At 38.3% G+C, this 24,495-nt stretch overlaps 1 protein-coding gene across 7 annotated transcripts in view; it reads right to left on the bottom strand.

Moving 5' to 3' along the window:
- Positions 1–24,495, bottom strand: part of Dock10 (dedicator of cytokinesis 10) — a 195,036-nt gene that overhangs the window by 132,179 nt on the left and 38,362 nt on the right. For 5 of the 7 annotated variants that reach the window (XM_005395477.2, XM_005395478.2, XM_013519950.1 and 2 more), the window contains exons 2-3: positions 12,488–12,607; positions 608–697 (exon numbers count right to left, since the gene is read on the bottom strand). In XM_005395477.2, coding sequence (XP_005395534.1) covers positions 608–697; positions 12,488–12,607 — 210 coding nt within the window. The remainder of the gene's footprint in view (positions 1–607; positions 698–12,487; positions 12,608–24,495) is intronic. The other 2 variants (XM_013519949.1, XM_013519952.1) reach the window with 1 other exon arrangement.

Here is a 24,495-nt window from a genome sequence, read left to right as displayed (position 1 = left end):
GCTAAATTTTCTTGTTGAATTTTCTGTAAAGGAAGAGCAGGCTTCATTTCTTCATTCTGAAAAGTATCCGCTGTGTGCAAACCCACTTCCTGTTCTGAACAGTCTAGAGTGAGGGCAGAATTTGATGCCTATTTGGTAGCCTTCTTGTACTCCAACTGACTGCATGCATTTGCTTGCTAACATATGATTTTTATCAGGTCCTTAAAGCTGGACCTATGGATGTACCATTAACTATTTCCATAATTAGTACTTAAAAGAAATATTCCTTAAAATAGAAATTGCATTATCTGAAATTCTCATCTAGTAGTATTTCTTATGACACAGTTCAACTAAGTAAAATAAAATTACCTATGCTAAAATATTTATGTGTTTGTCAACATGGAGATTTTAGGTAAAGTGAAAAAAAAAAAATCTAACATGTGAGCACTTCACCTGATAATGAAAAGTGACTCAGAGGAACCACCCGGAGGTGATGAAGGCTGGAGGACATCAACTCTTCAGAATGTGGGGAACTCTCTGCAGATGGCACCCACTGTAAATGGCATTCAAAACTCCCTGGGGGAAAGCAAACGTTCTATAAAGTAACAGACTGAAGCATCATATTTACCTCTTTCACCAGCAAATTTTCTGCCCTGTGCTCTGCATCTTCAGGCACTGTTGAGTACAATGTTCGGATATCCCAAGACACTGTGGCTGTCTGAGGAGAACAACGAAAAGAAATGGAGCCCTCAAGTTATTTTCATTCTTAGCACTGAAAGATAACAACACAGACTTTGTAGTTCTTACCAATTTAATTCCTAGGAAAGAAGATCCTAACTTTTTTTTGATCCTGCTACTAGCACCATCACACTTTCTGTTGTATCAGTATAGCTTACGATTTTAAGCTCATTTTCTGTTTCTGCAGAAGGTAAAAATTTGAGCATCTATACTTTTAGACTTTTTGTGTGTCTATTGGAGTCTTTTTAAATTGTAGCTGTTCATATTAAAGTAAATTTGAAATGATGGCACTACGTAGAAAATTGGTGTTCTTTTATTCCTATTGTAAATAATGTCTTTAATATCCACAAGGTAAACAGCCCTTTTTTGGAGCTGGTGTGAGTGTGTGTGTGTGTGTGTGTGTGTGTGTGTGTATGCACGGGTATGTGTGCACACACATGTGTGCATGTAGCAACAAGCTAGATGAAACAATGGTCTTTAAAGCAAAAGGGTCATGTTACTAGGGTCCTTATTTTTGCAGAAATAAGCAAAATATTTTTGAACTTCCATGCTAAACAAATAGAGTCCTATTAAATGGATGTACATAAACAGATATATAAGGCGCTTCTTAAAAAAACTGAGGTACAATTTCATAGGACGCTTCCTCTATACTTTTTCAACTCCATCGGGCTGGTGAGGAATGATTTGCCCTAAAACACTGGTTTGCATCAACAGCCCTCAGCTTCTGTCCGCCTGTACACCTTGGTGCTTTTATGTGCGTGCCAAGGGGATGAAGCCATGATATCCATGGTACCAGTCGTTGAGCTCTTTAATACTCCGTATTCCTCAAATCATGGATGATTTATCAGAGTGACTAAGGTTCATTCAAATTGGTACAGATGAAGTGCGTTTTTCTGGATGAATTATTACTGATTTTCTAGAATAATTTTGCGACTCTCAAAACTACCCTTAGTTTTGGAGAAGACGGGCAGGTGACGGGAGTCTAATCTCCTGAGGACACAGCCAGCGCAGCCAGCACAGCCACATGGGCAGCAGAGTTCCCATCGCCCTTTTCTTTCAATCCTCAACTCATATTTCCTTCAAACCCCCCTTTTCTTCACTCCTGACATGAAGGGAAGAAATATTGTCTGTTTTGTTTACTGTTATAATCCTAGGGCCAAGCTGGGTGCTTAAATAATTTTTTGGTGAATATATTGAATGTGTACAAGTATTGTGTGTCCATAGTGTGGATATGTGTGTGTGACTTGTATACTAGTGTGTGGTGTGCAAATGTGTGTCCATGAGAACATGTGTGGTTGAATGTAGTGTACGAGTGTGTCTGCGTGACTGTTGTGAGGGGGTATGTGACTATGCATGCCAGTGCGTTGTGTCTGAGTATTCCACATGCATGGTGAAAACGTGTGTATGGCACAGTGTATGGTACATGAGTGTGCAGTGTGGCATATGTGCATGTCTATGCCTATGTGAAAGCCTGTGATACACGAATGTGTCCATGTGATTGTGTTTGTGCATGCACATGTGACTTAGGAAGTATGGTTTTGTGAAAGAGGAAGAATGTCATGTGAATCTAACAAAACTGGAGAGTGAAAAAATAAGAAGACTATATTCCAGATAAATCTACAGTAAGAATAAATGCTCATTTTAAACACAGCTGTAGACTGAGCTCCCAGGGCCACTGCATTTGTACCCGGATCTGACTGCAGCTAAAGATTTGGGAAGGTTGTGGCTGTCAGTTCAAGCCAAATATAGACAGAGGGAACAAGCGTAGATACATAGATGGATTAGGGAGTGGTTATTTTCCGTGTAAAGTATGACTGAACCAATTTAGATCTTATTTAGATTTTACATTTGTAATTCATATTAATTTCCTCCTTCACATTACTTCTTTTATGGTAGTCACAGTGTTCAAAGGAAAACAGTAAATTAACTCTATTGAAAATTTGGGGTAGAAGATTAAAAGCCATGCCTAAATTGAGCTTTGGGGATTATGGCTGGATTTCAGTTACCTGGGGACGACTTTGTTTCCTGCTGAGATAGAAAATTCAAGATACACTGTGTTACTTGTATGGTTTCTGGAGAATATCACATGTTATAATCCATTGGAAACACTAGGTTTTTAAACATCTAATTCAAAAATTTGCTGTGTTACAATCATTACTTTATAATAAAATTTTTATACATAAAATATTCAAGATTGTCCTGTTTTTCTTTTGCTACCTAGAGCATCCCACTGCTCTCCTTTCCTCGAAAACAATAGCTGCTCTAAAATATTCCAAGTCTGATGGAGAACACAGTAACATGAATCCCAGTCAAGCTTATAGGTATACTATGAAGATAATAAAGCAGAGTGAGTAACTAGTGTAGCATTAAAAAATAATACTAAGTTTCACGCTTTCAGCAGCACACACATTAAATAGTAAATTTCACTAGTGTGGACTCAGGTTTTTAGGAAGAGTATTCAAATGGTTACTTGATGAGTGACGTCATGGAGCAAAAGACATAGGTCAATTGCCATATGCAATATAGGGACAGGACAATCATTCAGTTGGGGCTTCAAAAGCTGCCACATCACACATACAATGCCTTAAGTGAGTTCATCTCTAATCTACATACAATGCTGACTCTACTAAATAAGATAGCTATGCTGTAGTAGAGTTATATTCTCATGAAACAGAATATGGTAGAATATAGTTATATTCTCATGAAATCATGTGATAAATCTGGAACATTATTTTACAATGTGTGCAGAGCTAAGGCACAACTAATACTTGTATAAAGTACATAACTAATAGAAAAGAATGTATGCATAATGCATGCCTATAATATGCTACTTATCTCAGCTAAATACAAGCTATGAATATTTGCCTAGAAAAGCAAAAGGCCTCCATAAAGTTTCAACTTTAAGAAAGGTGGCATGCTGCCATTTATTTTGGATTTCTTTAGTGTTTCTCTGCTGAAGCAAAAATAAATCGATCAAATATTAAGTATTAAATTCCTATTAAGGGTATTAATATGGTTACAAAGAATTTCTTTTCTGAGAAATAGATGCTTTCAGGCCACTGCAAACTGCTTCTTTGGCCACAACAGACTTCCTGTTCTCTGTTATAGAACCTCCGCTGACAATTAGTACGGCTCAATAGCAAGAAACAGATCTGAGACCGTTCTGGCACTCAGCAGAGCTCCTCTTTTGATGGTAAAAGTTGTACAAGATGCTTATTGTCCAAAGACCTGGGGTTGGAGATAAAACCTGTCATAGAGTGATGCACTCAGCCTGGTGTTTACAATTTCAGGTCCACAACACTCAGACACCTTTGACTGCAGTTCCATTGTTTTCTGGTTCCTTCTACCCTGTAGCAAGCAGTCTTTGTGGTTTGGTTGTGCTCACCATTCTGCTGGCAGAAGCGAACAAAGAAGGTTTCTCTCCAAGCATAAGGGGGCCATAGCTCCAATGACCAAAGGCTACTATCAGAGATAAAAAACAAGGCTGCTTTTCCTATCCTTGGGCTGAGAGAGCCTCCTCTGACAGTACTGTAGCCTACAGCAGTTCAAAGAGGGGGACGGAAATGCGCGTTGAAGGTAATCAATGAGGCCCAGTGTGAGAAGTCAAAAGCCTAACAGTGGAAACTATGAGCTCTCACTTCAGGATCAATTCTGGCTCACACACCTGCCTAGAAAGCGACCTTCACCTAAATTCACCAAATTGACATTGACTTTGCCTTTTATTCTATTAGAGAAGTCACTTATATTACATTAGTTGCTTGAAAAATATTTTAAGTATATTCAGCAAAGCACTACTATGATTTTATCATTTACTTTTTAAATATACGGGAGTGTCTCTTTAATACTTTCATTGTGCCTTAAAGGGAAGACCCTTGTCATTTTGTTAAAAACTGGAAAAGTGCCTAAACGATAACAATTACACGTAGCTGTCATGACCCAGCCACATCAAGCGCGGGGACTTCGCCATCATCGTATTTAGGTATAAGAGTAAGGAGGAAGTTGAAGGTGTTTTACTATTGGAATGGAAAACTACTGAGCAAGTCATTTCACTTTTTTTGTCTGTGACTCATTTTATCAGCTCCAAAATGTGTGTCACTTCCTCTAAGGAGGTGAGGACAAAACATTCCTTTTTTCAAAAAAAAAAATTTTAACTGTATAAACTATATACACGGAGTACGGCGTGGTAATTTGAAACATGTACACAGTGTGCAGTGATCAAATCAGGGTAGTCAACATTTCCATCACCTTAAATATCTAACAGTCTGATGAACGTGCAATCACTGTGCACTCCACGCGTGGAAGTACGTGACCACTGATGAGAACAAAGGGCCCCATAATATGGAGTTCGTATTACACTAGGATGTCCCCAGAGCAGGGACTCGGGTCTATGCTCTGAATGTGACTATCCCGAAAGGCCCCAGAGGGAAGCCCCTCTGGTGCAGACACAGCCCCAGTAAGAGCAGGGGGCCTGAGACTCCATCCCCCCACCAGCCCCTCCCTTATGGCTGCCTAGCCCACATTCCTTCTACAGCCCGCCCTGGGCGCAAGTCTTCAGGGCCTTTACTCAGGCTCTTATAGGTCTCAGAAAATAATTTTCCTTCCTTCTTTCCAAATCTCAGATTTCTAATAGGTGTCAGATCCTTTTAAAAGTCTCTGGTTTGTCCAATATACATTTTTTTTTTCTTTAATGAACTCTATTATTTACTGTCTCTCTCATACATGAAATCTAGTTTTACACCCAAAAGCTATGCTGCTGATTAATCCAGTCAATCATCTTACATGTAGGTTTTATTGTATGTGAGAAAACCACATGCTATCTGCTTTGGGAATGAAATAAAACAGTTAATGAAATAAGTTTTGTTATGTTCATTTGCTGTTCTCATTTCCACATTTTTAAAGAATAAAGTACTTGACTATGGATGTGAGTTTTTATGATTTTTTGTATCCTATTTTTGAACATCCCTAACATCCTGTCCTAATAGCTAGAAAACCATTTTTAAAAACATATGACCATTATTGAGATATAATCTATATGTCATAAAATCTGCCACTTTGTAGAGTGCAATAGTTTTGAATAGATTCAGAATTGTTCGGGCATTATCATTATTTAATTTTAGAACATTTTAATCAGTCCCCAAAGAAACCCATCCACTAGCAATTGCTCTCCATTTTCCTTTCTCCCCAGCCCTTGGCAATCACTAATTTGTTTTCTCTTTCTATATATTTGCTTATTTTGATATGTCATATACAAGGAATCATATCCTATGTGGTCTTTTGCGACTGGCTTCTTTCACTTAGCACAATGTGCTCAAATTCATCCAAATTATACTGTGCATCATTGTTTCATTGGTTTTTATGGAGGAAAAATAATATTCCTTGTATGGAAATGCCACATTTTGTTTATGCACTTGTCAGTTGATGGACCTCTGGGTTGTTTCCCTTTGGGGGCTGTGCTTCTCTGAATATCTGTGTATGAGTCTCTGTGTGGACTTACATTTCTTGGTAAACCTGAGTATGTGTCACTGCCTCTACAGGGTCTCACTGCCATGAAGTCAGCAGCTAGAGCGGCATCACTGTACGAGTGCTTTTCTAATGAGATCATTTCTTGTGGGGTTCAGGGAGTCAATGTTTCCCCCCAGGTGAGCACTTTCTTTTTTGTATAAAGCATGTTATTTAGGTAGAAATGAATAGCAAAACTCAACGTGCTCATGTTTGGTTTTTGTTCTCATGGTTGCTCTACATCCTTGGTCAAGAACCTTTCCATATGTTAGCTTTATTAGCTTGTAAATGAGAGGAATATTATAGCTTAGAAAGAATCTAATTCAACAAAGACTATTACTTAGCTTTCAAGTTGCAATTACAGTGTTCCTGCATGAACATTAGGAGCCACTGAAAGCCTGCTTTTTAGGCGCAGAAGCCACAGATTAAAACAAGTCGAAATTCCTATAAAAAGTTAAGCTGCATTGCAGAAGAAAGGAAAACCTGTGACCTTTCAGCTTTGCAATTTAACACACATTGAGATTTCCCTGCTTCCTCTCTTAGAATGACCCCTATGGTTAAATCTGGAAGTCCCCAAATATTACCTGCTTTTTATAGCTAAAAGCATACTATGGAAAGAGCAAGCCATTGCTATGTTATAAAATCTGCCACTCACTCAATTTTAATAGTGATAATGACAATTGCAGGACACATGGGAAAGCTCTGGAGCACAGACTCGGAGAGGACGTGAAGACTGACTTTTAAGAGATAATGTTACTGAGCTGACAGGTTATTTGAATCCTGATATAGAATGTGGACTTTGAAAATGGCACTGCCCAATGTCAAAAGTCCAACTGTACCGCTTCTTATTCATTTTGTGACCCTGCAAATAATCATTTAGCTCACCAGAGGCAGTCTATGATGCTAAACTAAAGTAGAGGAGTTTTGCAGGTGTGGGTGCTATTGAAAAGCACAGCACAATGTTCAGTATTCACAGGTTTCAGGCCTCTAAAACTTTTCACTTAAAGGTTTTGTACCTCTCAGAAATGATTCTACCTCTGGCTTTCTGCATCTTTTGCACAGCAAGAAACTCATTTCTGGCTTTCCCATCTTTTGTTCTGCTCTTTTATATCACCTTCTACTTAAATGGAATCATGCGGCAACATGATTCATTGTGTCCTTGAAACTGTTCTTTCTTTTCTCTCCATAACTACTTCACTGAGTCACACTTTGATGACTAAATGCTTTATTTTTGTTGGTGCGAGTTTCTATTCCCACCACCTTCAGAAAGAAAAATGAAAAAAATAAGAGTAGCAAATACAATGGTTGAAGGAAGACATGTTTTTGCGATGAATGAGTTAACAAATGAATAAATGATGCTCCTTCCAGGTGAATCACCACAGTGCAAGTAGTGCAGAAGTTTGCATGGTCTGGCCCCACAACCCATGCACCCAGGGGAGAACTTCTATCTCTTATCCCATGATAAAAGAAGACTCTTCTCGTTCAGTGCCTTGCCCTGGGAGAATATTTTAATTCAATGTTCAACAACATTTACTGAACTCCTATGAAACAGTGCTGGGTACGTGGCACACAGATAGGGACTATTGTCTCCCTTATCTAGTAACAGAAAGTAAATGACCAGAAAACAAGTAATAGAAATCAAGTGAATAAGCACTCTGAAATTTAGCAGGAGGAAGCTAATCTTTGCTGATGACAGTGACGAGCCATACGCGGTAGACCATGGTGTGGGCCAGTGGAGAAGAGATTGCGTTCTAGGTACTGCTTTTTAAGATGATATGTTGAATTGTCTTGAAGAGGGACATATCAAATTAATAATTATATTCTCCTCATCAAGTAAAATCAGTTTTATTCAATTACTCTAGTCTTAGGACTTTCTATTTTGTATTTCATCACAGATTTTTAAAAATCAGTTCACATTTGCAAAATGTAATGACTACGTTCACACGGAGAATTGGTATATGTATAGATCACATCTTAATCATTTTTAGAATGGCCTTTTGGCTCCTTAAGACACTGAAATAATCTAATATGTTCTAAAATAACAACTTATGCTTATGAAAGATAATTCATGAATATTACTTTATATCTGGTATTTGACAAGTGCTGCTTTAGTTACTGGGAATCACAATCAGGATAGAAGACATTTCCATCCCTCTAGAGGCTATAATCTAGTGGTGAGAGACAAGTGACAGAGTGAAAAAAGAAACAGATCTTTCCAAGTAGCAAAAAGCAGAGTGATGTGATGGAGTAACTCAGTGTCCAAGTGGGGCAATGTGGGTGAGAATCCAGGGATGCATCTTTGAAGTGGTGACATTTGAAGTAAAGCATGAATGCAACACAGGAGCAAGTCATGCACAGTACACAGTGCCCAGGAGAGAATATGAGCGTGGCAAGTGTAATAACAAAGAATTAAAGTATTCTTTGTGATGATCCAGGAGATGGCGTTAGGAGATGAGGCCTTGGAGTTCATCAGGAGTTCAGAGCCTAGAACAATGTCGAGGGTCTGGATTTGACTCTGTAGACAATGGGAAACCCCTAGAAAGTTTTAATCAGTGATGTGGCATTATCTGACTCATGTTTCTAAATATTTCCTCAGAGTACTGTATGCAAATGAATCAAAGCAGAGCAAGGGAGGAGGCAGGAAAACTTGTTAGAAGGACACTTGAGAGGTGTCTAAGCCAAAAATGATGTTGGTATCTTGGGACAGCAGAGTCAATAGGGACAACCTTCCTGTAAGAATGCTGTCTTGATAAAAGAATAATCTCTGGTTTTGCAAGTGTCAGATACAGCTCTTGTTTCTCGGTATCTCTAACCATAGCATTTTCAGCAACCTTATTTTTTGCCCATATTAGGGAACAAGCTCCTAGAGTTCTTGCTTTTCTTGTCACTCTTCCTCATCTAAGAAATGCTGTTCTATATTCAGCACCTCGTGGATGCTGAATAAATATTGATTAAACAAACTGGGTAATGAATCATGTCTGCTGTAAGTGTGGGTGCTTGGTTTCATGGAAACACAGGAGTGAGCTGTAGTCTCCAACCTTCAGAGGGAAAAGTGGATTATCAACATTGGCAGGGCAGTGTGAAGTTGGAAATAGCTCTCCTCTTTCTCTTGCAGTGCCTTGGGAGTGGTATGGTCATTCTATCACCACTCCTATTAGCTGAGTGGAGCAGCTCCATGCACACACGCACATTCCAGAGACTCCTTACCCATTGTACAAGAAGCCAAGGACATGATGCACTTTCTAGATGTGTGGATGCTTGCTGCTGATCAGCAAAAGCCCTAAATATAACATGGGTTTTGGATGAGTAGACCTTGTTAGGAAAAACGGACAGAAGTGTTTGCACTCCAGAAGAAAGAATAAGAGGAAAAATCAAAACAAATGCAGTTGTACTGTACAGCACAGATCAGCTCACTTTTCCTGCAAAGGGTCAGAATTAAGTCTTTTTGGCCTATGTCTGTGCTATAGCTACTGAAACTCTGTCATACATGTCATGAAAACAATCTTGGGTAAATGATTGGACACCAGTGTTCAGACTAAACTTTGCTTATGGATGCAGAATTTGAAAATTATTTTCAAGTGTAACAAAATGTTAGTTTCTTCTTTCAACTATTTAAAAACACAACAATTCTTACTCATGGGACATACAAAAATGGGCAGCAGGCTATGCAGGGGCCCTAGTCGACCAAATCATACTCTGTAGGGTAAAAAAGAGGGAGAAAGATATGTCTGACTATCATTCAAAACTGGCAGTTTTATAGATCCGTAATATTAGACAAATTTCTTTGTAAATAGCTTATTGCAGATTGCAATGTAGTCATTTGTAGGATATGACTTTTTGATAATAAGGATCAGGTGGCATCAAATAGCCCTTGAGCATCTCCTAATTGGGAGCTACTCTCCCAGCTGGCCCCAGGCTTGCTCTAAGCTCTGTTACGAATTCTCCATACAAATAGATGAACTGTTAATATTACACCAGGTCATCTGTTTTCCTTGAAATACTCCGGTGACTTGCCACTTGCATTTAAAATAAGATACCAGTGCCTGATTTTGTCCTTTCTCAATCCCCTCTGTGACCATTCCCTCTGTTCAGTCATCTCAATCATCAATCAGAGAGCTCTCGGGGACTTTGAGTCAGCCTTTCCAATAACAGTCCTTCCCTGAGTATACATAGCAAGGCTGGTCCTAGTGAAGAATTTGGAACTCAGCTCAAATGTCACCTCATCAGGGGCCATCCTGGGCCACCCAGTCTAATGCAGTTCTTTCCCCCGGTCAGTTTCCATCACAGCCCCCCTGCTTTATTTTCATCCCAGAACTGGCCTTCACCTGAACTACCTTGTTAATTAATTCTCTAAATTTATTTTCAAAAAGTAATCTCCAACAGAACAAGGCAGTTTCTGCCTAGTCACAGCTACATCTCAATTTTTATCCTAATGCCTCACACTCAGCATTATACATTGCATGTTTGTTAAGCTAATAAGGAAAGGAAACAGAGGTGTGCTTCCTAGAATGGTAGTTTTAGAACTGTGGTAGTATTTTACTCCAGTCGGGAATGAGGGAGAATGTGTGGGCTGGTCTGGGGTGGTGGTGGGAAAGATGGCACACAGCTCTGAAATCAGAACAGGGACTAGATCTTGCTGAAAGCCTTGGGCTATACTAGGGCATTTGCACTTCATTTTGAAGGCAAAGAGGACCCACAGGAGGGTTTTAGAAGGCACAGAATGAAATAGTTTAGTGTATTTGTTGGAGTGTTCACATTGGGAAAAGAAAATAGTATGTTATTATAGGCCCTGTCTACACTGCTGAAGATGGCAAAGGTCAAAGAGTAATCAGAAAAAATTTGTAACTTCAGTGATCATGGAAAGATGCCCCAACTGAAATCATCTTCAGTACAAATGCTGTCCGCACCTACACTCATCTACTCTCTTTTTGAGCTGGGGATCCCTGAGGGAGCATCTGACATATGTCCGAACAACAGAGCTAGAAAGAAAGATGCTCTACATTTCATGACTTTTAGTGTTCTCTAGCAGAAAAAGGCTGTTTGGTGGGGCCATTTTTCAGTCTAAAACATGAAAATGAGGATGTGGAATTAAAAAAAAATAAGAGTGTTTAACTTCAGGCTTGCAGTAGACTCTCGTGGCCTGCCCAATCCAACCACAGAAATGAGATTTCTGAGTGAGATAAGCCTCTCTCAAAATATGTCAGTGTGAGGTGGAAGCCATCTAAACATTTAAAAAGCAGGTTGGAGAGTTATTTTTCTTATGTATAGATCTGCCTGCTTTCTGTCGTTGTTCTTCATAGATGGAACCCAAAGGCATTAACGTCCCTCTGTACTTTCTTTTTTGTGATTCCACAAAGGGAGGTGAAAACAATTAACCCTTCAGAAGCCAGAAACAAAATCTACCACCAAGAGGAGAAATGCAGCCAAAGTTTGAGGGCAATGGGGGCCTGGATCAATACTCTCTGACAGAGGCTTCCATGGGCAAGTCTTGTTTTGCAGTTATTCCCAAGTTGCCTTTTCACCTTTGGAGGATAGTGAAGTTTGTGCCGAGACCTCCTTTCTTTTAGGAAAAAAAAAAAACAAGCAGGAAAAGTTATCACCTGTCCATGGAGATCTCTATTTGCATAGTTCCATACTGATGACAATTTTAAAGTGTTTAAGGTGATCACAGACAGCACATTGACTGTTGGGTGCCCATCATCCATGAATTTCTTGTTTCTGTCTCCAAAACAAGTGCCCTTTTCATTCATTATCTCCACCTCCTCAGGAGCAACCTTGGCTGCAGGGCACATTGCCCCTGGTTCATAAAACCTCCCATGAAGGTGTCCTGGCCTACCTTTATTTGCTCTCAAATCTCAACATCTTCTAATTAAGAGCCAGGCATGATTAAAGATAATTTTTAAGAATTACATCTTTTGTGCTAATAGAGTCTGGCTTTTGCCACTGGTTGGCTATAGCTGCTTGGAAGCTTTGAATTAGAAAGGGCCTGAGATAAAGAAATGCTCTGTGAATCCAGAAAAGGCAATGGTTAGACACATGGACGCTGCTGGGACAAGAGCTTCTATTGGAACCAGGCCGCATCCTGCACTGCTCCCACCCCCTGCGGTCACTGTCTCTCTGAGCCTCCACTTTTCCCACCTGGAGAGACCCAAGCATACATCCTACTGCTGGAGAGTAGGCACCGGAGAAGGGAAGCTTTCTCAATCTAAAAGGAAGGATGTGATTCAATTTGTGGGGTCTTCCTGAATTGAGATGGCTAGAGAAGACTTACTGAGAAGTCATCACTGGGGAAGAACAGGAGGTCTTGAAGAGGATCGTTCCGGTGAGTCTTTTCAAGTTCTTCAATGACGATTTCATAATCCAAAGGCTCAAGAAGCCTAGGCTTTTCCTGCTGCACAGAAAAGAAAAGTCAACCACTCACAGTATCATCTCAGTTCTCTACATCTGGTCCGATTTCACTGTTTCGTTGCCATTTAGTGACTTTTTTATTAGCACCTGTTAGCTGTACATAGCGATCATACACTCACCGTGGAGGGGTAGGTACATGTCCACAACACATCTTAATTCCTTTTTCATCTCTCACATCTCTTAGTCCCCTTCCCTTTTGTAAAAGATCTATCTCTCCATTTCCTACTATTTTTTATATTGCTCTTTATTTTGTTGATATTTTGCGTTTCTTGTATAAGAGAAGTGCTTTCGTATTTCACAGTCTTTCCAATGAAGTCACCAAAACTCCAGGAATTAGGGGCAAAATCAGACCACTATTCTTTTATTGTCAGATCTGAAATAACGTGAGGAGATCCTGAGATACAAGACATTCAGGCTGTTGGCACCAAGTCCCCAAGGTGCACAGTACCCTGCCTGTCACATCCACAGGAGAGATGCTTCTGTGAACTCGATCTTCACCAACATGAAGCAAGACCTTATGTTTGCCTACTATAATGTAATGATGATATTGTTTTTGCTGAATTAGATACTTCTTTGTGAGATCCAGTTTGATCAATTTAGAAATGCTGGCACTCTGCTAGCAATCAAACTACTGCAGTTGTCACAGAACACAGTTGTCATAGTTGTCATAGAATGTGGATCCTGTGTCAGGACTGATTCCTGTGCTGTGAACCTCTTTGTCTCTACAGAGAGAGACTAGACCAGCCTCTAACATAACGTAACTAGAAAACTATTACAGACACACTGTGATGACAAGAGGTCAATAAAAAATACCTAGATAATTGCACAACATTAAAACCCTGAACCCAAGAGGAAATGCACTCCCACCAGAAGAGCCTTCCATAGGGTCAAGAAGTAAATGTTCAAAGGGAAGATGAGATTGTATCACTATAGGTAGGAGGCATTTCCTCCTACTATATGTAAACTGTATATAACTCATAAAGTGAGGAAAACGGATCCTCCTGAACAAAGCAAAACAAAATCTTACAAAACAGAAATCCAAGGACTCAGTCTGAGTCCCCTAAGTCCTTTGATGAAGTGTTTATGAAAATTAAATGATAAAAAATGGCCCTTTGGTTTCTTTTGTTGGGGAGGGGGAGTCCTAGAACCTTAAGGCATCACTACGCAGCTTGGATGGTAAAGTGAAGTTGTAAATGGAAAAAAATATTTTCTCATCTTAGTGACCATGACAGAAACTCCAGCCTTCAACCTTGCCTCCTCTCCACACTCAGCAAAGTAAAGTACACAGACTTAGCTCTGATTTAGATTTAACTGTTAGGCCTGCTTGGGAAGATCTCTGAGTGTAAAGTTCCTCAAACTTTCATTGACATTTTAAAAATTGCTAATGGGCTACTCAGAGGAGCAGTCAATATTTATTTTGATGATTTTCCAAATACAAAAAATAGAGCAAACCAAATGTGAGCATAGTGGGCCAATGACAAGGATCTCCATGCACTTTCCGCATTAAAAAGAAAAAGCATAAATGTTTAAGTAATCTGAGGGTAATGTAAGGTGAATCTTCTCTATAGAAGGGCCCTTTAAGTAAAGTGGATATACTTAGCAAATAAAAATACATAAATCCACAGAATGTTTGAAGAACAGAAAAAAATTTAATTGCTTAGCACTATCTGGTTAGTAGAAATGTGAAAGATGGGGAATTTTGGAGTAGAAAATATGGAGGCACAATGGTATGATTTTGGTAATTAAAACAAGAGTTTTTACGGATAGCCTATATTTTGATGTTATTAGTCTCTTTAAGATGCATTTTAAGTTCCAGTGTTCTATTTCCCTGGCAAAAGTTAATACCAATGATCACAAACCAATAGCTCAAAAGGCTAATGCAAGCTACAGATGTTTGGTTTGGTGCCAACATGGACTTTATTTTGTTCTGTTTTAAATTGACTTTGACTTACTTAAGAAATAGTATTTCACCCTAGTTTAGCTACAGGCCTTCATAGTCTTTATCTACTCTTACTCTGGGACATCCCACATTTCTACCACTAACTGCCTCTGATAAGCCTTCAAATCTGTACTTCATTTATTCTGGAATGTGTTTTTTCTAAGACGGATCTGTATCTATGAAATGTGGCAATTATTTAAAAATGTACAGTGAAATCCCATCCTGAAGCTCCTCTCTCTGCCACATATTTGGATGATCATTTCTGTCCTTTTTTCTCACCCAAGTTTCTTTGGCTTAAGTACAAGATGCCCCTCAGTATTCACTGCAGCAGCCTGTGATGCAGCCGCTGATACTTCTCTCTTTTTCCCCTTCCTCACTCCAGTGTGAACAAGAGAGTGTGACTTGAAAGGAAATGATGTAAGGATGTTCTGAGTGGCCTTACACAATCTGATTCTCATTCTTTTTCAGTTTTATCTCTCAGTCCCAAACTTGAGCGTTAATTAATTCTCTCCTTGAGAGAGAAGGAGAGAAGGTCCTTCAAAGATCTTTTCTTGAGAACTAAATTCTATACTTAAGCAAATGAGAGCTCCCAAGACAAAGATTATTGATAAAACCACAGAGAAGCTAAGTTTTCTTTGGTCTAACCAATAAAAAAGCCTGGATACATTGTGGGAAGGCATATTTTTATGTATTCATCTCAAGCTGTGACATGCGGTCCAATTAGTAAATGATATGTATTAAGATTTTGCTATTTAGAATATGATACTGGGGTTACATTTACATAAGGATCCAAAATCTTGCATATCTGCTCCATAAATTTGGTCTTTGGGGGCAATAAATTAGTATAATTTTCTATTTTTTAAGGATCTTGTTAACCAATGCATAATATTCAAGATAACATGACATAATTCTGTGAATATGACGTTTGCCAAGAAAATAACATGGATGTATTCTATAGCACCTAGAAGTTGGATTTGACAGATCCTGCCACAAAAGCTTTATGTATCCCTACTGACATAAATCCAGGCTGTCCAACCATAGCTCTGTCTTGAGCAAAGCAGATGTATCCTGAGAGCTTGGGTCAGAGAGACAGAGGCATACAAGGATGGTGGGATCAGTTCATTTCTCACTGCTGCTCCTTGCAGAGACATTGAGTGAAGCTGGGAACTGAGCAGCATTGATTTACAGCTTTAACAAGGGTTGAGTTGTCCCTCTTGAATTTAATGTGCCTATTTCTTTTGGAAATGCACCAACTGGGAGAAAGTATGTGCCAAGGTTAACCTGAATGGGATTGGATTTTTACAGTGCTTTTTACTCTTACTCTCTTTCTCTCAAATGAGTAATGAATTTTATTGGGTATTCTAAAGTCACTATGCCTGGGAAATGGCACCCAGCAGTACCTGCTACTATGCAGCAGGCAATGTTGCACCACATGGTAATAGGCCCTATTCTTCTCATACTGTATTAAGAGACTTGTTTGCTCTAGTTCCCTCACTCCACAGCTCTCTTCCAAATCAGCTTCACTGCACAAGAATGGGCTCTGCCACAGCAACAAAAGCTTCCTTCCCCTGTTCTTAATGCCAACACACTCTCTAAGCCATGGAGGGGTGAAGCTGCCATTCTGGCAATAGGTTGGGTTGCTAAGACCATTCAATTGGCTTGCAACAAGCAGACTACTTGCCTTAGCTAAAGATTCTAAAGTAAAGAACACAACATCCCATTGCAAAGATCTAAGTGATTTTCATCATTATAGTTCAAAATCAAATGGGTGAAGAAATGGCAGTGAAGAAAATACATATTTTACATAGTTAAATTACCACCCTAGACTTTTCTCCAGAAGTGCAGTGTAACTAAAAAATAACCTAGACTACTGAGACTTGTTTCAGGAAAGCCCAAAGTATAAAGGAGAGTGTGATTATAGGTTTTCTGTATACAGGACCATATCCTATATCCTATAGCCATAGTCCTGTGCTATGTAAATTTGGGCATGGTAATAATATCCCTGTACTTTAGTTTCTGCATCTATAAAATGGTTTACTAGTGGCAACTTCATAGAATTAAATGAGGTCATACTTCTTAGAGAGCATCACATCTATTGTACTCACTTCCTAAATGTAAAATTGATAAAGGCCGTGGATTATACATTCTCATCAGTCATAGACTGGAAGAACCAGTACTGTAAATTTAATGTTTATGGAGAGCAAACATCAGGAGCTCAATAAACCTGTGTTAAGCAATTAACTTTATATCCTTTCATGCAGACCCAGGGATTTGTTTTTAGGATTTTATCCTAAAGAAACAAATATAATCCAAGATGTATTAAGATTACTTCACATTATTATCTTTTTTGGGGGGAGGGATATCTTTTTGGTTTTTTCTTATTTTAAAGAGTAAAGAACAAAAACAAAATAACACAAAAACAATAAAAACTATACAGAATTTCAAAACAAGGTAGGAAGGGAAAATATGCACATTATTATCTTTATAATGTCACTGGGTGATCATTCAAGAAATGCATATTAAAGCAACACTGAGATTCCATGTCACTCTAGAAGGAATGGCCATCACGAAGAAATCAACCAATAGCAACAAATGCTGGTGAGGCTGTAGGGTAAAAGGAACCCCTTTCCATTGCTAGTGGGAGTATAAATGGATACAATCACTCTGGAAATCAATATAAAGATTTCTCAAAAAACTAAAGTTAGAGGTTCCATTTGACCCAGCTATTCCCCTGCTAGGTATCTTTCCAGAAGAATTAAAAGCATCATAATACAGGGACATATGCATATCCATGTTTATGGCAGCACAATTTATAGTAGCTGAATCTTGGAAACACACGATATGCTCTTCAACGGATGAATGGATAAAAAAATGTTGTTGTTATATAAAATGGAATACTTCTCTGCCATAAAGGATACACCTGAGAAATCTTTAGGTAAATCATTGCACCTTGAGACCACAATTTTAAGTGAAATAAATCAGACACGCAAGTTTAAATATTGCATTGTTTCTCTTGTGTGAGAACCCCAAAGGGTACATGAGGAGCCAGAGGTAGGACAGACCATGGGAAGTAGGAAGAACATGCTCATGTGGGGAAGGTGAACAATGGAACGGGGAGGCGGAAGGGAAAGAAGGGAAGAGGGGTTTAAAAAGAGAGTGTGCACGAAAAAAACAGAAACAAAGTTTTTTTAAATGGGGAAGAGAAGAATGGTTAAAGGGAGGAGAAGAATGCAAAAAAAAACAAGAATTAGATGTATTATGTAGAGGTACAAATTCCCTATGATCACTATATGGCAAACACATACTAATAAATTTAAAAAAAAGAAAAAGACAGAGTAAACATATGTTCTTCCATCCAGGGAGGATAAAAAGGGAGGCAGGTTAGAGAAGACTTTAGGGCTGCTATTCAAAAGAGTGGCTCATAATTTCAGAGAAAGATGTGTAGTAGAGAAAGAATGACTGCTATAATGAGCTTGGGAATGTCATTGCAACTAGGCTAGAGATGGGAGGAAATTAACGAATAATTGTACATTAAGCCATGAATGCGCCAATGCTTCAGTGATGTTAGTGAACTCACAATGTTTTTCATATGATTGGCTTTTTAGCAGAAAAACTTGAGGACAGTGGAGTACATAATCAACATACTAAGCATTGCTACAAAAGGAAAAAGAAAGAAAGAGTACAATGTCAGAAGAAGAGATTTCAAGGTCATCTTGCCAATGGGTCTAGATCCACGTACATTATGGCATTAGCATTCAAATCAGAATATCTACAATCTAATATCTGTAAGGGGTAGTCAGTCTGGAAGGGTACAGCCACGGAAAAGTGGAAGACAATAATTCATCAAGGGTAAGAAAGAATTAAAAAAGTGAAGCACAACAATCCTATGCAACTATTCATACTTTAAACCTGGGCTTTTGTAAGGTTATAGTAAAAATGTAACCTGCATATGTATTATTGTTTAATAAAAATGGAAATATTGTACAACAGAATAACTGTACAAGTTTTAAAACTTTAAATAAAAAAGATTACAGATACAGATCCAAAGATTATTAATTACATTTGAATGGGAGTATAATGTTCAATATGTTGCCAGATTTTTCTGCATCCTTTTCTGTAATGAACAGAGATTGCTTTCATCATGGTAGAAAAAAATAAGCTTGGTTTGTCAAAACTATCAAGTCTTCAGCAAAACACCTGGGAGTTATTTGATTGTAAAATCATTTACTCTTTGAAAATCCACCAGAGAGGAAGCCTAGAAATATTACAGTGGGAATTCACAAAGAAATTCAACCACTAAGAGATTCAAGTGACTACAAAAATAGGATACGCAAATAACTTGGGAAAAGAGATGAGGCGAGAATAATTACAGATTAGGAATGTGGTTCCAGAAATAACGTTAGCAAAACAGGGAAACAATTAGGAATTTAATAACTAAAGTCTTCTTGGCTTTGTAGCCAACCAAAAAGATCTGGTGACTCACACACCTGTGTGTAGTGTTGATTGTTGTAAAGGGTGAGAAGTCAGAAACTCTAGTGGGAATTTCAGAATCTTACCTACCAGGGAAGACTGAGAAGTCACCTGAGCCTTAGCTGATGTTGATCAGAGCAGATAACAAGGACAATGTTGTAAAGATCAAGGAGACAACTGGTAAGTGAACCCCCACACAACAGACATAGATTTGTCTTTATTTGAAAGTGATTGAAAATTATTCCACATGCTTTACCTCCAAACTTACAACAAAACCAAGTCAAATCAACCAACTACACTCTGAAACTGTCCTATATGCTTTTATGATAATTATCCAAGTTTTCTTTCAAAACTCTGATAACAATGATGCCAAGAAAGGCAGAAGAGGTAATAACATAAGGAAAGCAGTGAAATAGATGAACAAAAGCAGTACAGCAGCATCTCCTCTGTGTTTCTCCTAAATTGAGTTAAGCAGCTCTATCCCCCATAAGAAAAAGGAAAGCAACCTATTCTATTTTGCATAATAGCAAATGAAAATTGAAATTGTACCTTTTGTTTTCCTTGAGATACAACCTAGAAAATACTTTCGTGTATTTATACTTTCAGATCAAAAGAAAAGGATTAAATTTGGGATTGGTTTGGTATTAAAGCCATCAGCTTCACAAATGGAAATAGCCACAGAACAATCAAGGTGGGAAATACTAAGAATTTCTTACTGTAGTAGAAAGATGAGAGCTTATCAGTGCTAGGGAGCTACTTGGGAAAGTGGTTGGCACTCTTAGGCAGAGAGAACAATCTCTACAGCAAATTCCTTGTGTTTGGGGGGCCACATAATTGGCTTCTAAATTTTAAATATAATTAGGGAGGTAAACCTTTGGAACTGACTATTGGGGTCACTCTAGTTCTGTTCATCTGAACTAGTTATTCTTGGTTCTCCTTTTCAGAAAAAATTACTCTTGCCAAGAAGCACTGTGAGAGAATTTTATATCCCAGCTTTGAGAAGTGTAATGATCTTTCTTTGACACGCAAGGCTTCCTGTGGCGCTCTCTGGGACTCCTTCGCTCTTCCATGACCCTTGCTATTTCTAGCTACCTGAATCTTTGTTCTACTTTTAATATGTATACCAAAATTAATACTATACAGCACAGATATAGGGTTAATCCTATATCCTTCTTCAGTATGCAAAAGTCTTCGTCCTGCTCAATAACACAGAAAAACCAACAAAAATAGATATTTACTTTAGGACCAATAGTGCAGACTCTTATTAAGGCATAACATTATAATTACATAAAAGTTCTTTTCAGTTCTTGGCATATAAGACAAGGAAATAGGGTCCTGAGCAAGAGCCTAAAAAGAACTGCCAAATTGAGCTCTCTAAAACAATTGAGAAACAAGGCGACTATTAACTGATCTCCATATGATACACGGATTCTTTAAACCCTAACATAATCCAGTACCCTTTGGCCTTCATGTACTTGGAATGGAACCAACCTCCACATTCTTTGTGTTTAAAATAAATGAGAGGATCGGAGAGAGTCTATGCAGCTGGATCCGTGGCTACAGCTGTTAGCCTGTGGTCCTGTGACAGATTTAATTCAGCCTTTCATCAGAGGGAGCTTCTCTGGACAATCGCTCAAATGTCTGAGCTTCAGAAAACAAGACTAGCTTTTCTTACCAAAAAGGAAATGATTAAGTAAGGAATAAGCCATCTTAGGTTGACCTATTAACCTTTTCTCTGTCTTGAGCCACAATTTCATGAGAATGGAAAAACACTAGGGAAATCAAAGTTAAGAACTGTACAGCTGGGCAAACTCAGATTAAGCTGAGTTTGGAAACGGTTTCCTTGGTAACATGGATCTCACAGAAATCAACCAGTAACAATTTTTTGAATGTTAGTTTATTTCAGTAAAATAAACCAAGTTAAATTTGGTAAAGTGTAAAGTCCTTTGCAAATATAGGGAATATATATATATATATATATACATATATATATGATCATGATTATGAGATTATTAATTCATCATATCCAATACAAACATTATAGTTAGAAAAATCAGAATTATTATTTTTTAACCCTTAATAAAAATTAGGAAACCAAAGACAAATAAACTTTACAGTACTTTTTATGTAAGGTATGCTCTTGAACTGAATTCATACTTTTTCAATTTTGTTTTCTTTTAGGGAACTATGACCCCATATACACCTTGGCATTATATCCAAATTCATACATTTTGTACAGCAAGTGAAAATTAAACAGTAACAGTGGTTGCTTCTCTGTATAACATTAGTACTTGAAAAGAAGTAGAAAATATCCAAGAAGATCTAAATCAAATTAAATTACATGTCTCATTTAGTTCTCTAGAAACACTTGAAAGATAATAAATATCATTAAAAATGCATCACAACCCAATTACAAGATTGCCTGACACTGGGGGAATTAATGCCTTAGAGCAAACTGCAGGGAACATTTAATTTGTATAAAGTCTGTGATAAAAGCTGCCACCAGCTTAAACTTTTGAGATTGTCTCAGTACTTTAATAGTCATACAAACTTTCACTCGAGTGGCCAGTGGGGACTGCATGGAATGTGCATATGACACATACATGCCACATACACCAACATGTAAATAGTTCTGTCCATAACATGTATCCTATATTTTCAACCAATCTTCCCATAATACTAGCCCATTCTTGTACCCCCTTTCTTATCTGTGGCTACTAGAGATTGAATATGCATCAGGATTTTTTTGTTATCTAGTCTTGGAATCAACTATTATGACTTTTTTTAGTAGTAACATTTTAATTTCCTTACCAAGACTTCTCTGCCCCTTCCTAAGAGGACCAGTCTTGCTGGGTCTGATTATTAAAAGGGTCCTGTTCTGCCGTGGTCAAGGGTAAGTGACCTTAGTGAGGCCTGTTCAACGCTTCCCTGCAGAACTCTGAATCCCAAGTGGAGGAATGCAAAAACTGAGAAAAGGACTGCAATTGGCTCATTTCTGGGTCTTCACTCTCCCAAGACCATCCCTTGCTTCAAAAATAGCAAGCGCATGCTTGACCCACTCCTCCGAGACAGTGCAAATCCATTCTCAGTTCTTTCCCAACCCTGTCTCCCAATCTTGTCTTCTGTTCCTTTATCTGGGTTCCACTTATTTACTGGAATAAGATTTTAATCCTTGTAACTGAAGAAATCTAATGCTATATAATACAAGGAGTAGTACCTATAATAAAAGACTATGGTTTTCTTAGTCTATGTTTATTTGGATTTGAATGGTTTGAAAGGATCTCTTGTAGCCATGAGTTCTGTCTCTTACATGTAGGAATTTAGGTTTAATAAAGTCATATATTAGAGCTGCATCCCAATGCCACCTCATTATGTAAAATATATAACATCATGTGTCCTGGGGTGGGGACTCACTGAATTTTGAGTTTCTAAAATGATACACTAAGTGCAATCCTACCTCAAATTTTCCATTAACACTAAATCATTCAACTCATCACTTTCCAATGATACCAGAACATCAAGAAGTCAAAATATGAGTCTACGGCCACATTTTTTTCAGTGGTGACAGTGTCACATGCTATAATTTTGCTCACCATAAAGTTGCTTTCTTAACTTGAAAGTGTGGCAGATCCCTACACTGTGTAACAAACAAGGCACCCCTAAGCCATTCCCAGCTCCAAGTCACCTCCACGTCTGACATTTTAAACTGAAAAGTCACAGTTGCTCTGTTATATTAAAATAACTTATGCATGTTTGCTCATGGAAATAACAGTCCCACCAAAAATGTAATAATAGTAACAATAGTTACCAGCATTTTAAATAGCATAACACATAAATGCTAATAATAGGTATTTTTTACCACTGCCATAATGATCAAGGGCAAGAATTATGGTATGCTTTTAACATCTATTATTTAATACCTCCATTAATCTTATATGAAATCATCATAATTTTGGTGTGTATATGTGTGTGTGCATGTCTGTGTGTGTGTGAGTGTGTGTGTGTGTGTTGATACGTGAGGAAACTTGGATTCTGAAGATTTGGCTAGAAGTCTGAATGGAAGTATTTTAACTCAGCTCTCTCTGGCTCCTATACGGTCTCCTCTACTCTATCGGTAAAGAAGATGGTTATGAAAGGACAAAAAGCAACAAAGCTTTGTTTGTGTGCTTGTTTCCTGTTAGGAATCATATAATGAATGCTCACAATCCTTGGGTTAGTATCCACATTGGAAATTGCCACCAACTGAGGGGGGTCTTTAAAATCAAAAACTTTTCATCAATACCAGCATCAAAAAATAAATAGTTATTGGGAGCCGATCTTAGTTCCTATATGCTGTGACACTCCCTTCTCATGACACACATCCTGCTCAGATAGGTGGCTCTCTCCTCCCCTCTGCTGCTGTCACTCTCCTCCCTCCCTTAGTTAACTCTGGGGAAAGTGAGGTGATTCCTGCGCAAGACGCAGGCCCCGCTCGCAAGCACGCTCTGGGTGTAGCTCCTCTGCTGCTCTCTGGTGCCTGAGCTAGCTGGTGCCCCTGCTGCAGCCCACACCCAGAATCCTCTGACATGTGCTCCCCTAGATTCCTGGGCCAGATCAAGTTGCATACACACTTCTCCATTTCTGTGATTCTGGTAGAACTCCCCCTCTTCTCCTAATCCTGCTTCTTTGTTTTCTTCAAGCTATTCACTATAAATTTCATTCCTGCTGGCTGCTGTGTTTCAACTCAGATTGACTCTTATTTCATCTGGGAGCCCATCCTGTCCTTCCTTTTAACCAGGTGGCTTATTCTACAAAGGCCTAAGCAGGCAACCCCCTCTGGCTGTCTGTGAACAACAGAGAGTGACAGTAAGGAAGCACATCTGAGCAGAGAGGGAGGTTGCTCATATGGACACGGAAGAATAGAGGATAAAAAAGTCATCTGAAAGGCAGTAATACAGTGTAACACATGGCAATATAGTCAGGAAATATGTTAAAGGCATTCAGATTAGATCATCTTTCTACAGAAAGAATTTTCATGCATATGAAAAGTTTTCTAAATACTTTACTATCCTACAAATTAACGATTCACAAACCAGTAACAACTTAAAAACAAATCTCATTTATTTTTAAAAGTTCTGCACTTTTTTTCTGTGCAGAAGATTGGCATAATAACGGAACATAGTCATGTATTTAATCTTTCTAAATTAGGACATGAAATTTGGGAAGGAAATTATCTTTCTATTGACTTGTTTTGAACCAGAGATAATATTAAATAATTCTGGTAAAAAACGAAAATAGAAAGGCAGTTAAAGAGAAAGCCATCAACCGTAGGACACTATACCTATTTCAGAGATAAAGGGAAGTAGTGCTACTTGATGATCTAACAAGTAAGTTTCATTTTCCTTTAACTTTTCTCATAACGCAATTGTGCTCTCTAAGCTGTATATTGTCTGTGATAAATGGATTAAAATCTATCAAGGTAT

This window comes from Chinchilla lanigera, unplaced genomic scaffold (genome assembly GCF_000276665.1).
Source record: "Chinchilla lanigera isolate Chin_1 unplaced genomic scaffold, ChiLan1.0 scaffold00052, whole genome shotgun sequence".
NCBI lineage: Eukaryota > Metazoa > Chordata > Mammalia > Rodentia > Chinchillidae > Chinchilla > Chinchilla lanigera.
The sequence above is the reverse complement of the archived record's forward strand: the minus strand, read 5'-3'. Positions and strand labels throughout refer to the sequence as shown.